The 18,355-nt window shown below is 44.4% G+C and overlaps 1 protein-coding gene and 1 pseudogene across 1 annotated transcript; one reads left to right on the top strand and one right to left on the bottom strand.

The window, feature by feature from the left end:
• The first annotated feature begins 2,787 nt into the window (after positions 1-2,787).
• Positions 2,788-10,552, top strand: LOC111964724 (uncharacterized protein C13orf42-like). The gene is made up of 3 exons (XM_023988553.2): positions 2,788-3,530; positions 3,681-3,825; positions 9,642-10,552. Exons 1-3 carry the CDS (start codon positions 3,117-3,119, stop codon positions 9,890-9,892), a joined length of 810 nt encoding a protein of 269 aa, XP_023844321.1. The 5' UTR covers positions 2,788-3,116; the 3' UTR covers positions 9,893-10,552.
• Positions 10,553-10,625: 73 nt separating this feature from the next.
• Positions 10,626-18,077, bottom strand: LOC111964647 (ribonuclease H2 subunit B-like; annotated as a pseudogene).
• Positions 18,078-18,355: the final 278 nt, after the last annotated feature.

Raw genomic sequence — 18,355 nt, 5'->3', positions numbered from 1 at the left:
TTGGAATTAGTGCTACTGGATGCAAATTTCTGTTTGAAGAAGCTAGCCTTTGCTTTCCTTACTGACTGAGTATAATGGTTCCTGACTTCCCTGAAAAGTTGCGTATCGCAGGGGCTATTCGATGCTAATGCTGAACGCCACAGGTTGTTTTTGTGCTGGTCGAGGGCAGTCAGGTCTGGAGTGAACCAAGGGCTATATCTGTTCTTAGTTCTACATTTTTTGAAAGGGGCATGCTTATTTAAGATGGCAAGGAAAGCATTTCTAAAGAGCAACCAGGCATCCTCTACTGACAGGATGAGGTCAATATCCTTCTAGAATACCCAGCCAGGTCGATTAGAAAGGCTGTGTTGCAGCCTGAATAAAAAAAAGATTAAATTAAAAAATCACACGTCTTACCCCATAATGAAAAGGTGAAAACATATTTGTAGATTTTTTTTGCATATTTATTGAAAATGATAATTTACATACAGTTGAAGTCAGAAGTTTACATACACTTAGGTTGGAGTCATTAAAACTCGTTTTTCAACCACTCCACAAATTTCTTGTTAACAAACTATAGTTTTGGCAATTCGGCTACTTTGTGCATGACAGAAGTAATTTTTCCAACAATTGTTTACAGACAGATTATTTCACTTAAAATTAATTGTATCACAATTCCAGTGGGTCAGAAGTTTACATACACTATCAGCCAAAATCTCAGAAAAAAATTGTAGACCTCCACAAGTCTGGTTCATCCTTGGGAGCAATTTCCAAATGCCTGAAGGTACCTCGTTCATCTGTTCAAACAATAGTATGCAAGTATAAACACCATGGGACCACGCAGCTGTCATACCGCTCAGGAAGGAGACACATTCTCTCTCCTAGAGATGAATGTACTTTGGTACGAAAAGTGCAAATCAATCCCAGAACAACAGCAAAGGACCTTGTGAAGATGCTGGAGGAAACAGGTACAAAAGTATCTATATCCACAGTAAAACGAGTCCTATATTGACATAACCTGAAAGGCYRCTCAKCAAGGAAGATGCCACTGCTTCAAAACTGCCATAAAAAAAACAGACTACGGTTTGCAACTGCACATGGGGACAAAGATCGTACTTTTTGGAGGAATGTCCTCTGGTCTGATGAAACAAAAATAGAAGTGTTTGGCCATAATGACCATCATTATGTTTGGAGGAAAAAGGGGACGCTTGCAAGCCGAAGAACACCATCCCAATCGTGAAGTACGGGGTGGCAGCATCATGCTGTCGGGGTGCTTTGCTGCAGGAGAGTCTGGTGCACTTCACAAAATAGATGGCATCACGAGGGAGGAAAATTATGTGGATATATTGAAGCAACATCTCAAGACATCAGTCAGGAAGTTAAAGGAAGTTAAAAATTGGTCTTCCAAATGGACAAGCATACTTCCAAAGTTGTGGCAAAATGGCTTAAGGACAACAAAGTCCAAGTATTGGAGTGGCCATCACAAAGCCCTGACCTCAATCCTATAGAAAAATGTTGTGGGCAGAACTGAAAAGGTGTGTGCGAGCAAGAAGGCCTACAAACCTGACTGAGTTACACCAGTTTGTCAGGAGGAATGGGCCAAAATTCACCCAACTTCTTGTGGGAAGTTTGTGGAAGGCTACCCGCAATGTTTGACCCAAGTTAAACAATTTAAAGGCAATGCTACAAATACCAATTGAGTGTATGTAAACTTTGACCTACTGGAATGTGATGAAAGAAATAATAGCTGAAATAAATCATTCTCTCTACTATTATTCTGACATTTCACGTTCTTAAAATAAAGTGGTGATCCTAACTGACTTAAGACAGGGAATTTTTTACTGGGATAAAATGTCAGGAATTGTGAAAAACTGAGTTTACATGTATTCGGTTAAGGTGTATGTAATCTTCCGACTTCAACTGTAAGTATTCTCAACCCTGAGTCAATACTTTGTAGAAGCACCTTTAACGGTGATTCCAGTGCTGAGTCCTTTTGGGTAAGTCTCTGAGAGTTTTGCACACATGGAATGACACATATTTCCCGGTATTCTTTCTAAAATTCTTCAAGCTCTGTCAAGTTGATTGTGTATCATTGCTTAACAGACATTTTCAAGTTTTGCCATAGATTTTCACGCTGAATTAAGTCAAAACTGTAACTAGGCCACTCAAGAAAATTCAATGTCGTCTTGGTAAGCAACATCTGACCTCGCCTTCTGGATGATAGGCGGGTGAACAGGCAGTGGCTTGGGTGGTTGTTGTCCTTGATGATTTTATGGCTTCCTGTGACATCGGGTGGTGTAGGTGTCCTGGAGGGCAGGTAGTTTGCCCCGGTGATGCGTTTCTGCAGACCTCACTACCCTCTGGAGAGCCTTGGTTGTTGGGCGGAGCAGTTGCCGTACCCGGCGGTGATACAGCCCGACAGGATGCTCTCGATTGTGCATCTGTAGAAGTTTGTGAGTGCTTTTGGTGACAAGCCGAATTTCTTCAGCCTCCTGAGGTTGAAGAGGCGCTAATAAAGGGCATGGTTTTGATGAGAAGGTTTTAGTCTCCACAGAGACAAAAATGATATAATCACACTCTCACACTCAACACTGGTTATTAGCACCAACACTGGGGTTATTTTACACCATTGGGTGTTCATTTTACTCTTAGAGCCTTAATTTAACTCCTGAATCAACACTAGAAATGTTACACTGAAAAATGCAACACTGGCCAATTTTCTGTGTATAAGCCACTGGGCAGAGAGACTACAGCGCGTGCGTTTTGGTGACACTGGGAGCTTGAGGTGCCCATAAAGACATTTGACACGGGACTGCTGTTCAATAGTAATGACACAGGAGCGGGTTGAATTTCGAGGCCCGTTGCCATAGCAAAACCCCCCATAACACCATAGTGATGGCCGGGAACGCTTTTTTATTAAGTGAGAGGAGTCCGAAGTTATCTTCTCTGCCAACCATACTCACGGGCAGTTTCATCCCCATGGACAAGACCAATGTCATACCGTCTCTTTTTTTACGCGCCGTGTGCTTGTTTTCTAATTGATTTCTGAGGAATAGTACTTGGAAACGGTTATGGGCACCTCGATTGAACTAACATTATATTTTTTATAACTGTGAGTTACTCCACGCCCAGGAGGGATGTTTAGGAAGATCAACAACGCGCTCCGTCCCAACAATGGGAACAGGGCTCGTGATGGCAGTCCGCAGTCCGAGCAGGACTACCACAGCGCGTGCACCGTCAAGTTGGTGCGGAGCACCTCCATGCTCGTGGTGGGCCAGAGGAAGCAGTCATCCGTCAACTCCACACTGAAGCGGAGCAAAAGTTCTGTGAATTTCGAGTCCACCACCGCCTTGTATTATTACCAGAGGCAGGAGGACCGGATATGGCTCTACTCCCAGAATCAGAACTGCCTGGAGTATTTGGAAGAGCTGGTGGCGTTGAGACGGCAGTACACGAGGAGCGTCAACAACTTCAAAAGCAACGAGATGAAGGCCACAATCTCCCCCAAGAAGAAGCCTGCGCCTCCCCCGCCCAACTCCAAGGACRCACAGGTAGAAAGGCTTTGTGAAACACTTAATGGCTATGTCCTCACCTCATAATTATCCTTGTGTCCTAAATGAAATTGTTGAACCACTGAATGCCTTCTACTAAAGAAATCAATAGACAATAATGTTCTCTCTTATTTCTTTTTTTTTTTAAAGAACATGAGTACCAAACCGTCTGCCCCTCCAATCCCCAATGAGGAGGACACTCTGGACTTCTTTGATGCTGTCATCGCGAGCTGTGACCCTGAGCACACGCGCAAGCCCCATGTAGACGATGGGCACGCTGACGTTGACTTCATTGGTGAGTTGTGTTTTGAAGTACGATCAAGTTGCCTAAACAGCGAAGACAGTGGACAGCTACCTGGTGCTGATATATAGACAGTGGACAGATACCTGGTGCTGATATAGAGACAGTGGACAGATACCTGGTGCTGATATAGAGATACACAGCAAATTCTCCAGTGTTAAATCATTGACAATGTTCAATTTAAAACTGGGCCAGTGTCTATATGGTTCCAGACTTTTGAGTGTGAAAGGTCCCGAAGATCATTCTGATTTCCATGTAAAATAGCATTTTGACTAACCATCCAACCTTTTTATGTGAGTAAAGTACATGTTGGATAAAAAAATGTCATGACTGGCCTGATGGAAACATAAATATTTTCTGTAAACTTTCCAAATGTCAACAAAACAAAATACGCTAGACAAGGTGGATCTTCTTGTGTTGGCAAAATGATTTATGTGAGAAATGTAGGTGAAAACGATTTTATGCGCAAATATTGATATACTGTAATAACCATCACATTAAGTAAATTTGAAGTTATGCAATGAGATATTGTGTGGTCCTCCAACTAGGACTGGTTGGGAAGCATGCAGTTTATTAGACTACAGATGAAATAAGTTATGATGAACTTCACAGGGTGGTGAAAGTGCAAGGTGATGAGCTTGATGCTCCTTTCTAATAAATATCAAGAGTCTTATTCTGGTGACATGATGATCGGTGTTTGGCTGCCATTTGACAAATAAAAATAATCTCGCTCTTTTGTGCATAATAATCTCATCATGTAGGCTAACATGTGCACTGTAGCCGGTTAGAGCGCGCRTGCCCAAACCAGAGTGAACAGACTTCACTCACTATATAACACAATATTTTTTGCTGAGATAACATGGGTAGAGTTGAAAATGCAATGACATTTTTTTACTTATATTTATTTGTGAATTTAACCGAAAACTGTACTTTTATGTGCACACGTTGTCACGCTGCCTTTTATCTGCAACAAGTTAATTAGATGGAAACTGTCACGTTCCTGACCTATTTTCTGTTGTTTTGTATGTGTTAGTCGGTCAGGGCGTGAGTATGGGTGGGCGTTTCTATGTTTAGGTCTTGTAATCAGCCTTATATGGTTTCAATCGAGACCAGGTGTTTGACGTTTCCTCTGATTGAGAACCATAATAGGTTGGCTGTTCACACTGTTTGTTTGTGGGTGATTGTCTCCTGTGTCTTTCGTGTCAGTGTATGTGCACCACACGGGACTGTTTTGGCTGTTCGTTTCGTTTTTATGTAGTCTGTTCCTGTTCGTGAGTTCTGCGTGTAGTTCATGTAAGTTCCATGTTCAGGTCTGTCTACGTCGTGTTTGTTATTTTGTAATTTTCCAAGTGTTTTCGTATTCGTCTAAGTCTTTAAATAAATTAATTTATGTCTACATACCTCGCTGCGTGTTGGTCTGACCCATGCTCCTCCTCGTCCGAGGAGGAGGCAGATTTAGATAGCCGTTACAGAATCACCCACCAACCTAGGACCAAGCGGCGGGGGAGAGCTCAACAGAGCAACCAGGACTCGTGGACTTGGGACGAAGTATTGGAGGGAAAAGGACACTGGGCGCACATTGGGGAATATCGCCGCGCTCGTGAGGAGATGGAGGYAGCGAGAGCCCAACAGCGGTGGTATGAGGAGGCAGCTAGGAGACGTGGCTGGAAGCCTGAAAAGCCCGTGAGTACTACCCAAACATTTATTGGGGGGGGGCTAAGAGGTAGTGGGCCAAGGGCAGGTAGGAGACCTGCGCCCACTTCCCAGGCTAACCGTGGAGARCGGGAGTACGGGCGGACACCGTGTTACGCAGTAGAGCGCACGGTGTCTCCTGTACGTGTTCATAGCCCGGTGCGGGTTATTCCACCTCCCCGCACTGGTAGGGCTAGATTGGGCATTGAGCCAGGTGCCATGAAGCCGGCTCAACGCGTCTGGTCTCCAGTGCGTCTCCTCGGGCCGGCTTACATGGCACCAGCCTTACGCATGGTGTCCCCGGTTCGCCTGCATAACCCAGTGCGGGCTATTCCACCTCGCCGCACTGGCAGGGCGACGGGGATCATTCAACCAGGTAAGGTTGGGCAGGCTCAGTGCTCAAGAGAGCCAGTACGCCTGCACGGTCCGGTATTTCCGGCGCCACCTCCCCKYCCCAGCCTAGTACCAACAGTGCCTACACCACGCACCAGRCTTCCAGTGCGTTTTCAGAGCCCTGTTCCTCCTCCACRCACTCTYCCTGTGGTGCGTGTCTCCAGCCCAGTGCCTCCAGTTCCGGCACCACGCACTAAGCCACCWGTGCGTCTCCTGAGTCCTGTATACACTGTTACTTCTCCGCGTACTAGTCCTGATGTGCGTGCACTCAGCCCGGTGCCACCAGTGCCGGTACCACGCAGAGTACGCTTTGAGAGTCCAGTGTGCCCTGTCCCTGCTCTCCGCACTAGCATGAAGGTGCGTGTCCTTAGCCGCGTGCCTCCAGTTCCGGCACCACGCACCAGGTCTACAGTGCGCCTTATCCGGCCAGAGCCATCCGTCTCCCCAGCGCCATCTGAGCCATCCGTCTCCCCAGCGCCATCTGAGCCATCCGTCTCCCAGCGCCATCTGAGCCGTCCGTCTCCCAGTGCCGTCTGAGCCATCCGTCTGTCCCGAGCCATTAGAGCCGCCCGTCTGTCCCGAGCCATCAGAGCCGATAGTCAGTCAGGAGCCGCTAGAGCCATTCGTCAGACAGGATCTGCCAGAGCCGCCAACCAGACAGGATCTGCCAGAGACGCCAACCAGACAGGATCTGCCAGAGACGCCAACCAGACAGGATCTGCCAGAGCCGCCAACCAGACAGGATCTGCCAGAGCGCCAACCAGACAGGATCTGCCAGAGCCGCCAACCAGACAGGATCTGCCAGAGCCGCCAACCAGACAGGATCTGCCAGAGGCCCAACCAGACAGGATCTGCCAGAGCCGTCCAGCCAGGACCAGCCAGAGCCGTCCAGCCAGGAGCTGCCAGAGCCGTCCAGCCAGGAGCTGCCAGAGCCGTCCAGCCAGGAGCTGCCAGAGCCGTCCAGCCAGGACAGCCAGAGCCGTCCAGCCAGGAGCTGCCAGAGCCGTCCAGCCAGGAGCTGCCAGAGCCGTCCAGCCAGGAGCTGCCAGAGCCGTCCAGCCAGGACCAGCCAGAGCCGTCCAGCCAGGATCAGCCAGAGCCAGCCAGCCAGGATCCGCCGGAGTCAGCCAGCCATGAGCGTCCAGAGCCGTCAGCCAGCCATGAGCGTCCAGAGCCGTCAGCCAGCCATGAGCGTCCGAGCCGTCAGCGAGCCATGACCAGCCAGAGCCAGCCAGCCAGGATCCACCAGTCAATCTGGTGTTGCCCCCATTCTGGTGTTGCCCCTTAATTTAGGTGGGGTTATTTGGAGGGTGGTCTATTTGAGGAGGCTACGGAAGCTGGGATTGACTATGGTGGGGTGGGGACCTCGTCCAGAGCCTGAGCCACCACCGTGGTCAGATGCCCACCCAGACCCTCCCTAGACTTTTGGTAGTGCGTCCGGAGTACGCACCTTGAGGGGGGGGTTATGTCACGTTCCTGACCTATTTTCTGTTTTGTATGTGTTAGTCGGTCAGGGCGTGAGTATGGGTGGGCATTTCTATGTTTTGTGTTTCTATGTTTAGGTCTTGTAATCAGCTCTTATATGGTTCTCATCAGAGACAGGTGTTTGACGTTTTCCTCTGATTGAGAACCATATATAGGTTGGCTGTTCACACTGTTTGTTTGTGGGTGATTGTCTCCTGTGTCTTTYGTGTCAGTGTATGTGCACCACACGKGACTGTTTTGGCTGTTCGTTTCGTTTTKATGTAGTCTGTTCCTGTTCGTGAGTTCTGCGTGTAGTTATGTAAGTTCCATGTTCAGGTCTGTCTACGTCGTGTTTGTTATTTTGTAATTTTCCAAGTGTTTTCGTATTCGTCTAAGTCTTTAAATAAATTCATTTATGTCTACATACCTCGCTGCGTGTTGGTCTGACCCATGCTCCTCCTCGTCCGAGGAGGAGGCAGATTTAGACAGCCGTTACAGAAACACATCTCTGATGGGAAAATTCGCAAGTTGTTTTAATGCAGATTTCTTAATATTCGCATGAAAATCAGTTGCCAATTGGATGGAAACCTAGCTCTAAAATACCCCCATAGAATATTTTGGGTGGATAGAAATGCTCAAAATTACAGAAAGTCTACTTTCTCTCATGGCTAACTACCAGGAACCTTGAAAAGACAAGCTGAGTGGGCAGGGAGGTTATATTCAGGAGCTCACCTTGACTGACAGCTCTTTGGAAGGACTATGTCATGAAACTTGAATGCAGTGAGCAGTTACATAATCTCATGCAAATTTTGTGATACACAAAGCAATTTAAACAACATTGAAATTGCATCAACGATGTCAATTTTACACCTCCCGTTTGACATCTCTTTTGCGGTTCACAGCAGCGCTGACAGATTTTAACATGACAAACGTGTCAGCATTTTAGACTACCCTCCCTAGTAAATAGCTAACACCAGATACATATGAAAGTGGAAACATATAAGAATATTTGCCATAGATGAATAGTGTAAACTTTTAAATATATTTGCTGACACCCTACAGTCAAATTTTGTGACCAGCAGAGTAGCTATCTAGCTTTATAAACCACGCCCCTCTGCAAACACGCAGTCTTCGATGTTGGTTACAAGGCGGTACTTATCTAAATTAGGTACGAGAATATCATGTTACCATTGCTGTATTAACATGAGAGTTAGGGTGGTGTCACCCTATCCCCTTAATAGTCCCGCCTCCTGAAATCAAGTGTTTGACATGAGGGAAGGGATCAGTAACTGTAGGCACAACATACACAAAGCCACGGCCCAATATAATTTCCCAGTGAGCCTTTGCCTTTTTGAGTGAATTGTAGAGTTACCACCCATGACTGTATTTGTTAGTGACAGAGACATGTTTGTTGAATTCCTTATATCTCAATCTTGTGGACTTCACAAAGTTAGTTTTTGCTGTAGGCAAATGTAGCATTAAATTAAAACTGTTAATGACAATACCTTACATATTTCATAAAGACTTCCTTACTTTATTGGCAATATTTTACCCCAACACAGTGGTGTTAAGAACCTACTGGTTTACAAATCACAATATACTGACTTTCAAAGTGATATATAATTCCTATTGGAATCCAGCCTGAGTTAAGACAGGCAACAGTTACACTGTTTATTCACACACAACCTGCAGTCAGAAAGATGTTAAAGGTTAGGAACGTTGATGAAAGAGACTACCTTAACTATTTAAGTAACGGGTGCAATACATCTAACTAATTGATTGGATTAGTTTAGAAAAATGTATGTTATGTATCTTTGTGTAGCATAAACTTAAYCAATCAATGTACATGCAAAAACACACATATTAAAAACAATACCACAAAAAATCTAGATCCAGTAGAGCATGCTGGGAAATAAGATAATGATGGGCGTGGTTTTGATGAGAATGTTTTAGTCTCTGCAGAGTAAAACTGACACAATCACAGTCAACACTGGTTATTGACACCAACACTGGGGATATTTTAGAGTTAATTTAACTCCTAAATCAACACTAGAAATGTAACACTGAAAAATCAACACTCGGTGTAGTGAAGACCTAGCTACCTGGTGCTGATCTAGAGACATTAAACAGCTTGTTGCAGTCTCTGAGTAATTGTAACTGTAATAGATCACAAACTACCCTTCAGTGGTTTTTTCTCTCCCCATGTAGAATTTGGATGGGCATTTTGAGAACTGACGTGAACCCATCTCTCTCTTCATCAGTGGCCACCAGCACCAGTGAGCACGACCTCCACTCCAACTGGGTCATGCGGGTCCCACGGTGTCCCACAGATGAGTCCAAGCTGAAGAAGCCGGCCTCAACCAGCAAAAGCAGCAGCACGGCCAAGAAAAAGAGCGACAACGGGACGACGAGCAGCCGACGACACTTACAGAGAAACCCCATCCACCTGCCCAAAGTGGTGGAGAGCGCCTTCCAGACACTGCGCTTCAAGCCAAAACTCAAAAAGAAGTAGTGGGAACTTGCTTGTCCTGAGTTTCATAACAAGTACGGGAGTCAACTTGGGGAGGTCCCGCGACATGCAAGCATTCAGCTCGTGAGGAATTGGCAGGGAAACAACAAAATAACCATGGATAGTAATATAGGAAGTGAGAGAGAGAAGTAGGCCTAGAGGAAGTGGGAACTGAGAGAAAGTGGCAGCCAATGATTATGGTATTGTGTTGGTGTGGACAGGCATAGCATGTGACATTGTTCGCTATGCCACCAGCCTGATAAATGATCCAGTCTGCTGTGGCCCGTGGGACTGATGGGACTGTAACCCGATCCACAAAGGACCATGAGTAACTTGGACAGTGTAATTACCAACAAACACTCACATTACTTAGTTACTGTGACTAAACAGACCACCTACTCCACCTGACATCACAATCAGTCAAGTCTTTCAACTGAACAATGCAACTGTCCATTTTCTTTTCCAAGTAAATTATTACACATTTAGACTAGGCTTATTTTATCCAGGTTTACCTGTCGCATCAGTCTCTCTAGACTAGATGATCAACATCACTGTATGAAATGTAAGATGTTCACCATGTGCCTCAGATTGAATGATTAAAATTATTCTTAAATATTAACCAAGGTATTGCAAATGGCACCGCTTATTTAGTTTTATACTGGAGTAGGCTACCATTGTACTGTTACAATATGATTTATCCTGTTAAGTCTATATTATTTATGTACATTAAAATGGGTCACCATGGCACTTTTTCCATGACTTGTGGACCCTTGGTGTGTTTGTTGAAAAAGTTGTACTTTATAACAGGAGACCACAGGCTGAACTCATGCTGGTTATCTACACAATAATATGAGAGCACAGAAGGGATTTTTTATTTAGCTAGGCAAGTAAGTTAAGAACAAATTCTTATTTACAATGACGGCCTACCAGGGGGCAAAACGACATATTTTTACCTTGTCAGCTCGGGGATTCAATCCAGCAACCTTTCGGTTACTGGCCCAACGCTCTAACCACTAGGCTACCTGGAAGCACAGTTTAAACATAATTTATATACTCACCCAAACCTTGAAGGAATAACTATTCATGTTCTTGTGTTTTATCCTCTTATTCTCACAACTAGTGTGAATCAACCCCGTTTCTCAAAGCAAGTTCAAATCACCTTGCTACAGATCAGTTTCCCTCAAAAATACAATTTTATTTTCTTTATTACTAAAAGCGCAAATGTGCGCACAAACACACACACTGTACACTGAGTGTAAATAACATTAGGAACACCTTCCTAATATTGAGTTGACACCCCCCCTTTCCCTCAGAACAGCGTCAATTCGCCGGGACATGGACTCTACAAGGTGACGACAGAGTTCCACAGGGATCCTGGCCCATGTTGACTCCAACGCATCCCACAGTTGTGTCAAGTTGGCTGGATGTCCTTTGGGTGGTGGACCATTCTTGACACACACAGGAAACTGTTGAGCATGAAAAACCCAGCAGCGTTGCAGTTCTTGACACACTCAAACCAGTGCGCCTGGCACTTACTACCATACTCCATTGAAAGGCACTTCAATAGTTTGTCTTGCACATTCACTCTCTAAATGGCACACATAGACAATACATGTCTCAATGGTCACAAGACTTAAAAATCCTTCTTTAACCTGTCTCTTCCCCTTCATCAACACTGATTGAAGTGGATTTAACAAGTGACATCAATAAGGGATCATAGCTTTCACCTGGATTCACCTGGTCAGTCTATGTCATGGAAAGAGCAGGTGTTCCTAATGTTTTGTACACTCAGTGTATCCACGCACACCAACATACACATACAAATTCTGATGCACCATCCTAACATTCAGTTTCTCTGCTTTGCCCTTGGGGCTGAAGAAGGCAGACATGCTTTTCATGCCTGTTTTGTCCACCTTGGCCAGGGTCTTCTGTGCCGCACTCGTCTTCTAGGGCGGCTGGAGGAGGAGAAAAGATGTATTCAATAGTATTGCTCATCAGCCTTGAGTGAAGACGGCTGAAACGTAATTACATATCATCATGACTTATTTCCAGACAGAATACACAATGTTACTTGGACCTTCGTCTGGATTTGAAGGCCTCTGCATTGCATTGCTTTAAACTGCACTTACGTGCACTTCAGGAAGGATCCTCCCCCCATATACAGTGGGGAGAACAAGTATTTGATACACTGCCGATTTTGCAGGTTTTCCTACTTACAAAGCATGTAGAGGTCTGTAATTTTTATCATAGGTACACTTCAACTGTGAGAGACGGAATCTAAAACAAAAATCCAGAAAATCACATTGTATGATTTTTAAGTAATTAATTTGCATCGGAGCTGTTGAATTTGGTGTAGTCCTCTCCCGATTTCAGCTCAGCTCCGAACAGCTCCGATTTCGCCTGCAAAGTGAGTGAGATTAGGTGCAGTCTTCATGAATGGACACTGATTTGTCAGACAGTTTTCACTTCTGCCGAATGAGGATGGGATGTATAGAGTGAGACCTGCTTTCCATCACTCTAAACACCAACCACCAATCACACCACAGACACACGTTTACAAGTTACCGCGGCGATACCGTGAGTACCACAAACTGACCAACCACATCCACCAACAATAGGCATAAGAACACACTAATCTACCTGTACATTGCTACCTTCTGGTGAATCTCAAGAGAACATCACAGTGGAAAAGCCAGACCCTACAATAGTTTATATGTCAAATAAAATATTTATCGCGCTTTGGTTCCTAACACATGCAGAAAGAGAACATTGTCCCCAAGTAAATAGAAAACTAGGAAAAAATATGTCAGTATATACAGTAGGCCTAACTACACAGTGTGATGACACAAGTAGCCTACAAAGAGAAGCTGAATAAAATACCTTTGAATGATGCTCCACTTTCTTAGGGCTTGAGAGCTCAGGTAACCTGTCAGGAGGAAGGTGAAAGATGACTGACCATCAGACTGTTAAACACTAATAATGCTGCTTAATGCATTACCTTCAGAAGTATCACTGTCTTAATAGCACAATGTCACTTTCATCACCAGTACATCATTTCCAGTCAAAAGTGCTGACCTGGGCCCTGCAATTGTTTTTAAACTGTGGGGGATGTGTCTTGAGAAATCTAACTGCAATGAGTTATTTGATTTCGGTCTCCAAAACCGCACACTCATCTTCAGTTTTGGGGGTGGTTAACATTTAATTCAAATTACTCAGTGACACTTACAATGAAGCTACATGAAAATGTTATTTTAGATTGTGCTTTTTCAGTTTAGATAGTGCATGTACATACTGTAGATGCTTGAGGAGAGCTTTTTTCAGGTCTTCACTGATGTCCGCAGATATCAGACCATGGGCATACTGCAGGTAGTCCTCTGTGTTACAATGAAGAGAGAGCATAAGAGGGTCAATACCACAGCATCACTTCATTATGGAATGACATCCATCCTATTGATATCACAGGAAACTGGGTTGACAATCTGAGCTTTAAATATAAAATTCATGTGAAACCGAAAATGTAACATGTAAGGCTCTTGAGGCAATGTCTGGTGTGGAAAGCTCCTGATCTCTAAAGTGGGTTTGGTGCCATCCTCTGGTTAATTTGATGTTTGCAGGCCAGGGAGAACATTGCACAGGTCTGCGGTATTAGACCAGGCTCTGAGAGTGACTCACCTTCCTGGGTCTCTGATTCCTTCTTGACTCTGACGTACGTCATGGACTTCATCCTTTCTCCCACTGAGATGTTAGTCTTTCCGAGGGCCTTCACTGTCCTCTCAGCCTAGAACAGCAGGTACACAGAAAAACCAACACGCTGTTTACACTGTTAAATCTACTGGAGAGCAGCAATTCTGAGCTCCTGATTCAACTAATCAAGGGTTTGATGATTCGATTAATCCGGTGTGTTATTTCTGGGATAGAACAAAAGCCTGCACAACCTGGAGGTTGCCAGGATCAGATTGCTTCAGGATGTACTATAGAGAATGATATGTGCTTATGCAGCTCATAGATTGATCAATGGGTACCTTTTTCTTTAACCATTCCATGGTCCTCTGCTGGCAGCAGCGGTGAAACTTCGGACTGCTCACCTCTGAAAGAGCAGTACACAGAACACATAACACCTGAGACCCCTCAACATTACACTTTTATAATGTGTTCATGTGCAGCTCATCTTTAGAAAATCTAAAACAATTTCAAGGGTGCTGCAGTCTCTGAATTATCTGATATACTAATTAAATCTATTAATGTGCGCTTCAGTCTGACATAGAAGTGAGAAATGAATTATTGGGGTTAGGGGTTTGTAACCGGAATTTTACAGTTAATTGTTTCTGAGGAGCACATTAACTTTCAACATTAGTTTGTGTGGGCTGTACAGTGACCTCTGACCTTTTACCTCAGCCATGTGGTACAGGGAGTGCGTGCAGCTCAGCAGCCTGGTGCATGCTGGGAAGTCCTCGTCCATCAACATCTGGTACACGGACTGGAACTTTGCCTGCTGCAGAATGATATCACAAAGAGAGGAAGACAGTGATGACATCACAAAAGAAGTGCAGAAATTACCTTGCAAAGAGAGACAATGATATGACATCACAATGACCAGACAGAGATCAAAGCACAGAGGACAGAGATGGCATCACAAAGAAAATAAGAAAAATACATTCTGGATAAAGATGGAATCAAAGAGAGCAGAGGTGACATCACAAAGAGAGGAAGACAGAATTAAATGACAACACAATGACTGGAGAGAGATGGAATCACAGAGGACAGAGATGACGTCACAAAGAAAATAATGAAATAACAAAAAAAGGGCAGGGGATGTAACAAAGGAAGAAAGAGATAATGTATGACATCACAAAGGGAGGACAAGAGAGATCGCAAAGCGAGAAAGACTGACTAAGATGAGATCACAAAAGGGGAAAGATAGAGTTGAAGTCAGAAGTTTACATACACTTAGCTTGGAGTCATTAAAACTCGTTTTTCAACCACTCCACAACTTTCTTGTTAACAAACTATAGTTTTGGCAGGTCGGTTAGGAAATCTACTTTGTGTATGACAGGTAATTTTCCCAACAATTGTTTACAGACAGATTATTTCACTGTATCACAATTCCAGTGGGTCAGAAATGTGCATACACTAAGTTGACTGTGCCTTTAAACAGCTTGGAAAATTCCAGAAGATGATGTCATGGCTTTAGAAGCTTCTGATAGGCTAATTGACAGCATGTGAGTCAATTGGAGGTGTACCTGTAGATGTATTTCAAGGCCTACCTTCAAACTCAGTGCCTCTTTGCTTGACATCATAGGAAAATCAAAAGAAATTAGCCAAGACCTCAGAAAGAAAATTGTAGACCTCCACAAGTCTGGTTCATCCTTGGGAGCAATTTCCAAACGCCTGAAGGTACCACGTTCATCTGTACAAACAATAGTACGTAAGTATAAACACCATGGGACCACGTAGCCGTCATACCGCTCAGGAAGGAGACGTGTGTTGTCTCCTAGAGATGAACGTGCTTTGGTGCGAAAAGTGCAAATCAATCCCAGAACAACAGCAAAGGACCTTGTGAAGATGCTAGAGGAAACAGGTACAAAAGTATCTATATCCACTGTCAAATGAGTCCTATATTGACATAAACTGAAAGGCCGCTCAGCAAGGAAGAAGCCACTGCTCCAAAAACGCCATAAAAAAGCCAGACTCTGGTTTGCAACTGCACATGGAGACAAAGATTGTACTTTTTGGAGAAATGTCCTCTGGTCTGATGAAACAAAATAGAACTGTTTGGCCATAATGACCATCGTTATGTTTGGAGGAAAAGGGGGAGGCTTGCAAGTCGAAGAACACCATCCCAACCGTGAAGCACAGGGGTGGCAGCATCATCTTGTGGGAGTGCTTTGCTGCAGGAGGGACTGGTGCACTTCACAAAATAGATGGCATCATGAGGAGGAAAATTATGTGGATATATTGAAGCAACATCTCAAGACATCTGTCAGGAAGTTAAAGCTTGGTCGCAAATGGGTCTTCCAAATGGACAATGACCCCAAGCACACTTCCAAAGTTATGGCAAAGTGGCTTAAGGACAACAAAGTCAAGGTATTGGAGTGGCCAGCACAAAGCCCTGACCGCAATCCTATAGAAAATGTGTGGGCAGAACTGAAAAGCGTGTGCGAGCAAGGAGGCCTACAATCCTGACTCAGTTACACCAGCTCTGTCAGGAGGAATGGGCCAAAATTCACCCAACTTATTGTGGGAAGCTTGTGGAAGGCTTCCTGAAACGTTTGACCCAAGTTAAACAATTTAAAGGCAATGCTACCAAATACTAATTGAGTGTATGTAAACTTCTGACCCACTGGGAATGTTATGAAATAAGTAAAAGCTGAAATCATTCTCTACTATTATTCTGACATTTCACATTCTTAAAATAAAGTGGTGATCCTAACTGACCTAAGACAGGGAATCTTTACTAGGATTAAATGTCAGGAATTGTGTTAAACTGAGTTTACATGTATTTGGTGGAGGTGTATGTAAACTCCCTACTTCAACTGTAAATACGCAATAAGCACACTTTAGTTTCAAAAATATGTATTGGCATATGGGCCTTACCACTTTACCCGCTTTGATCATGTAGTGCAACAGAAGGCAGAAGGGATCCATTGGAGTAACATACAGTAGTCTCCCATCTGTTCAAATAAAAACATTTGGATCTTCAACACCAGTATTTACACCTTGTACTAAACCCATTAAGCTTACCTATCATTAGCCAAGTAAAACTCACTCCACTTTGCTGATCACGCCAACAGAGTGGAGTGGAGACGAGTATGTGGCGAGAAAGACCAGAGTGGCGCAGCGGTCTAAGGCACTGCATCTCAGTGCAAGAGGTGTCACTACAGTCCCTGGTTTGAATCCAGGCTGTATCACATCCGGCCGTGATTGGGAGTCCCATAGGGCAACACACAATTGGACCAGCATCGTCCGGGTTTGGCYGKGGTAGGCCGTCATTGTAAATAAGAATTTGTTCTTAACTGACTTGCCTAGTTAAATAAAAGTTCAAATAAACATGTTAAAACGTGGACTGTATTGCCAACTACATCAAGTCGCCAAAGGTCGATACATGTAAAAACTTGCGTTCTTAAACCCTTACCGTGTAGCTAGGTTTGTCCTCCGTGGCTGCGTACCTTTCTTTGTTGGCTGAAATCCATACTTTTTAATCCATACAGGACCTCCACATCTGGCTTCTTCACCTGCGGGATCATCTGAGACCAGCCACCCAGACAGCTGATGAAACAGGAGTATTTCTGTCTGTATTAAAGCCCTTTTGTGGGGAAAAACTCATTCTGATTGGCTGGGCTGGCTTCCCAGTGGTAGGTCCTGGCTCGCCAGTGGGTGGGCCTATGCCCTCCCAGGACCACCCATGGTTTCGGCCCTACCCAATCATGTAATATCTATAGATTAGGGCATAATGAATTTATTTCAATTGACTGATTTCCTTATATTAACTTTAACTCAGTAAAATGGTTGAAATTATTGCATGTTCTGTTAATATTGTTGTATATATTCTAAAAAGTCCACATACACATATTTTGTGTCAATATGTGGCGTTTGTTTTGCTTTTACCAGACTGTTCAGTACAATTCTATATTTGTTCCTTGGTCATGATTGCTTTAGTAATATTCTCACTGAGTGAACATTTGAGTAAACAGCAGTTCATGCCTGTAAAATACTACAGTAAATTGAATGATCAAGGCGTTATATGCAAATACGATATCATGTGTTTTTGCTGTACGTTGGTTGTTATTAGTTACACTTATAGTTGTAAGTGGCACCTTTCTTAATGGCAGAGGACTACAGATCACCTTGAGAAACAACACTTACAGTATAAACACGGAGAATACCAAACATAAGGAACACCTTACTAATATTGTGTTGCACCCCCCTTTGCCCTCAGAACAGCCTCAATTATTTGGGGCATGGACTCTTCAAGGTTTTGGAAGCATTCCACAGGGATACTGGCCCACCTCCTGAGGGGGAAGAGGTGCTGTCGCGCCTTCTTCACGATTGTGTGTGTGTGTGGACCATTTTAAGTACTTAGTGATTTACTGACTTTGAGGGAGAGGTTGTTGTTCCGGTCCCACACTGCCAGGTCACTGACCTCCTCCCTGTAGGCTGTCTCATCGTCGCTGGTGATCAGGCCTACCATTGTCGTGTCATCAGTAAACTTGATGATGGTGTTGGAGTTGTGYGTGGCCACGCAGTCGTGGGTGAACAGGGAGTACAGGAGGGGACTAAGCACACAACCCTGTGGGGCCCCCGTGTTGAGGGTCAGCGTGGCAGAGGTGATGTTGCCTACCCTCACCACCTGGGAGCGGCCCGTCAGGAAGTCCAGGATCCAGTTGCAGAGGGAGGTGTTCAGTCCCAGGGTCCTAAGCTTGGTGACGAGCTTGGAGGGGACAATGATGTTGAACATTAAGCTGTAGT

Source organism: Salvelinus sp. IW2-2015, linkage group LG6.1, assembly GCF_002910315.2.
Source record: "Salvelinus sp. IW2-2015 linkage group LG6.1, ASM291031v2, whole genome shotgun sequence".
NCBI classification, from domain to species: Eukaryota; Metazoa; Chordata; class Actinopteri; order Salmoniformes; family Salmonidae; genus Salvelinus; species Salvelinus sp. IW2-2015.
Note: the sequence above shows the minus strand (reverse complement) of the source record. Positions and strands in the feature narration are given on the sequence as shown.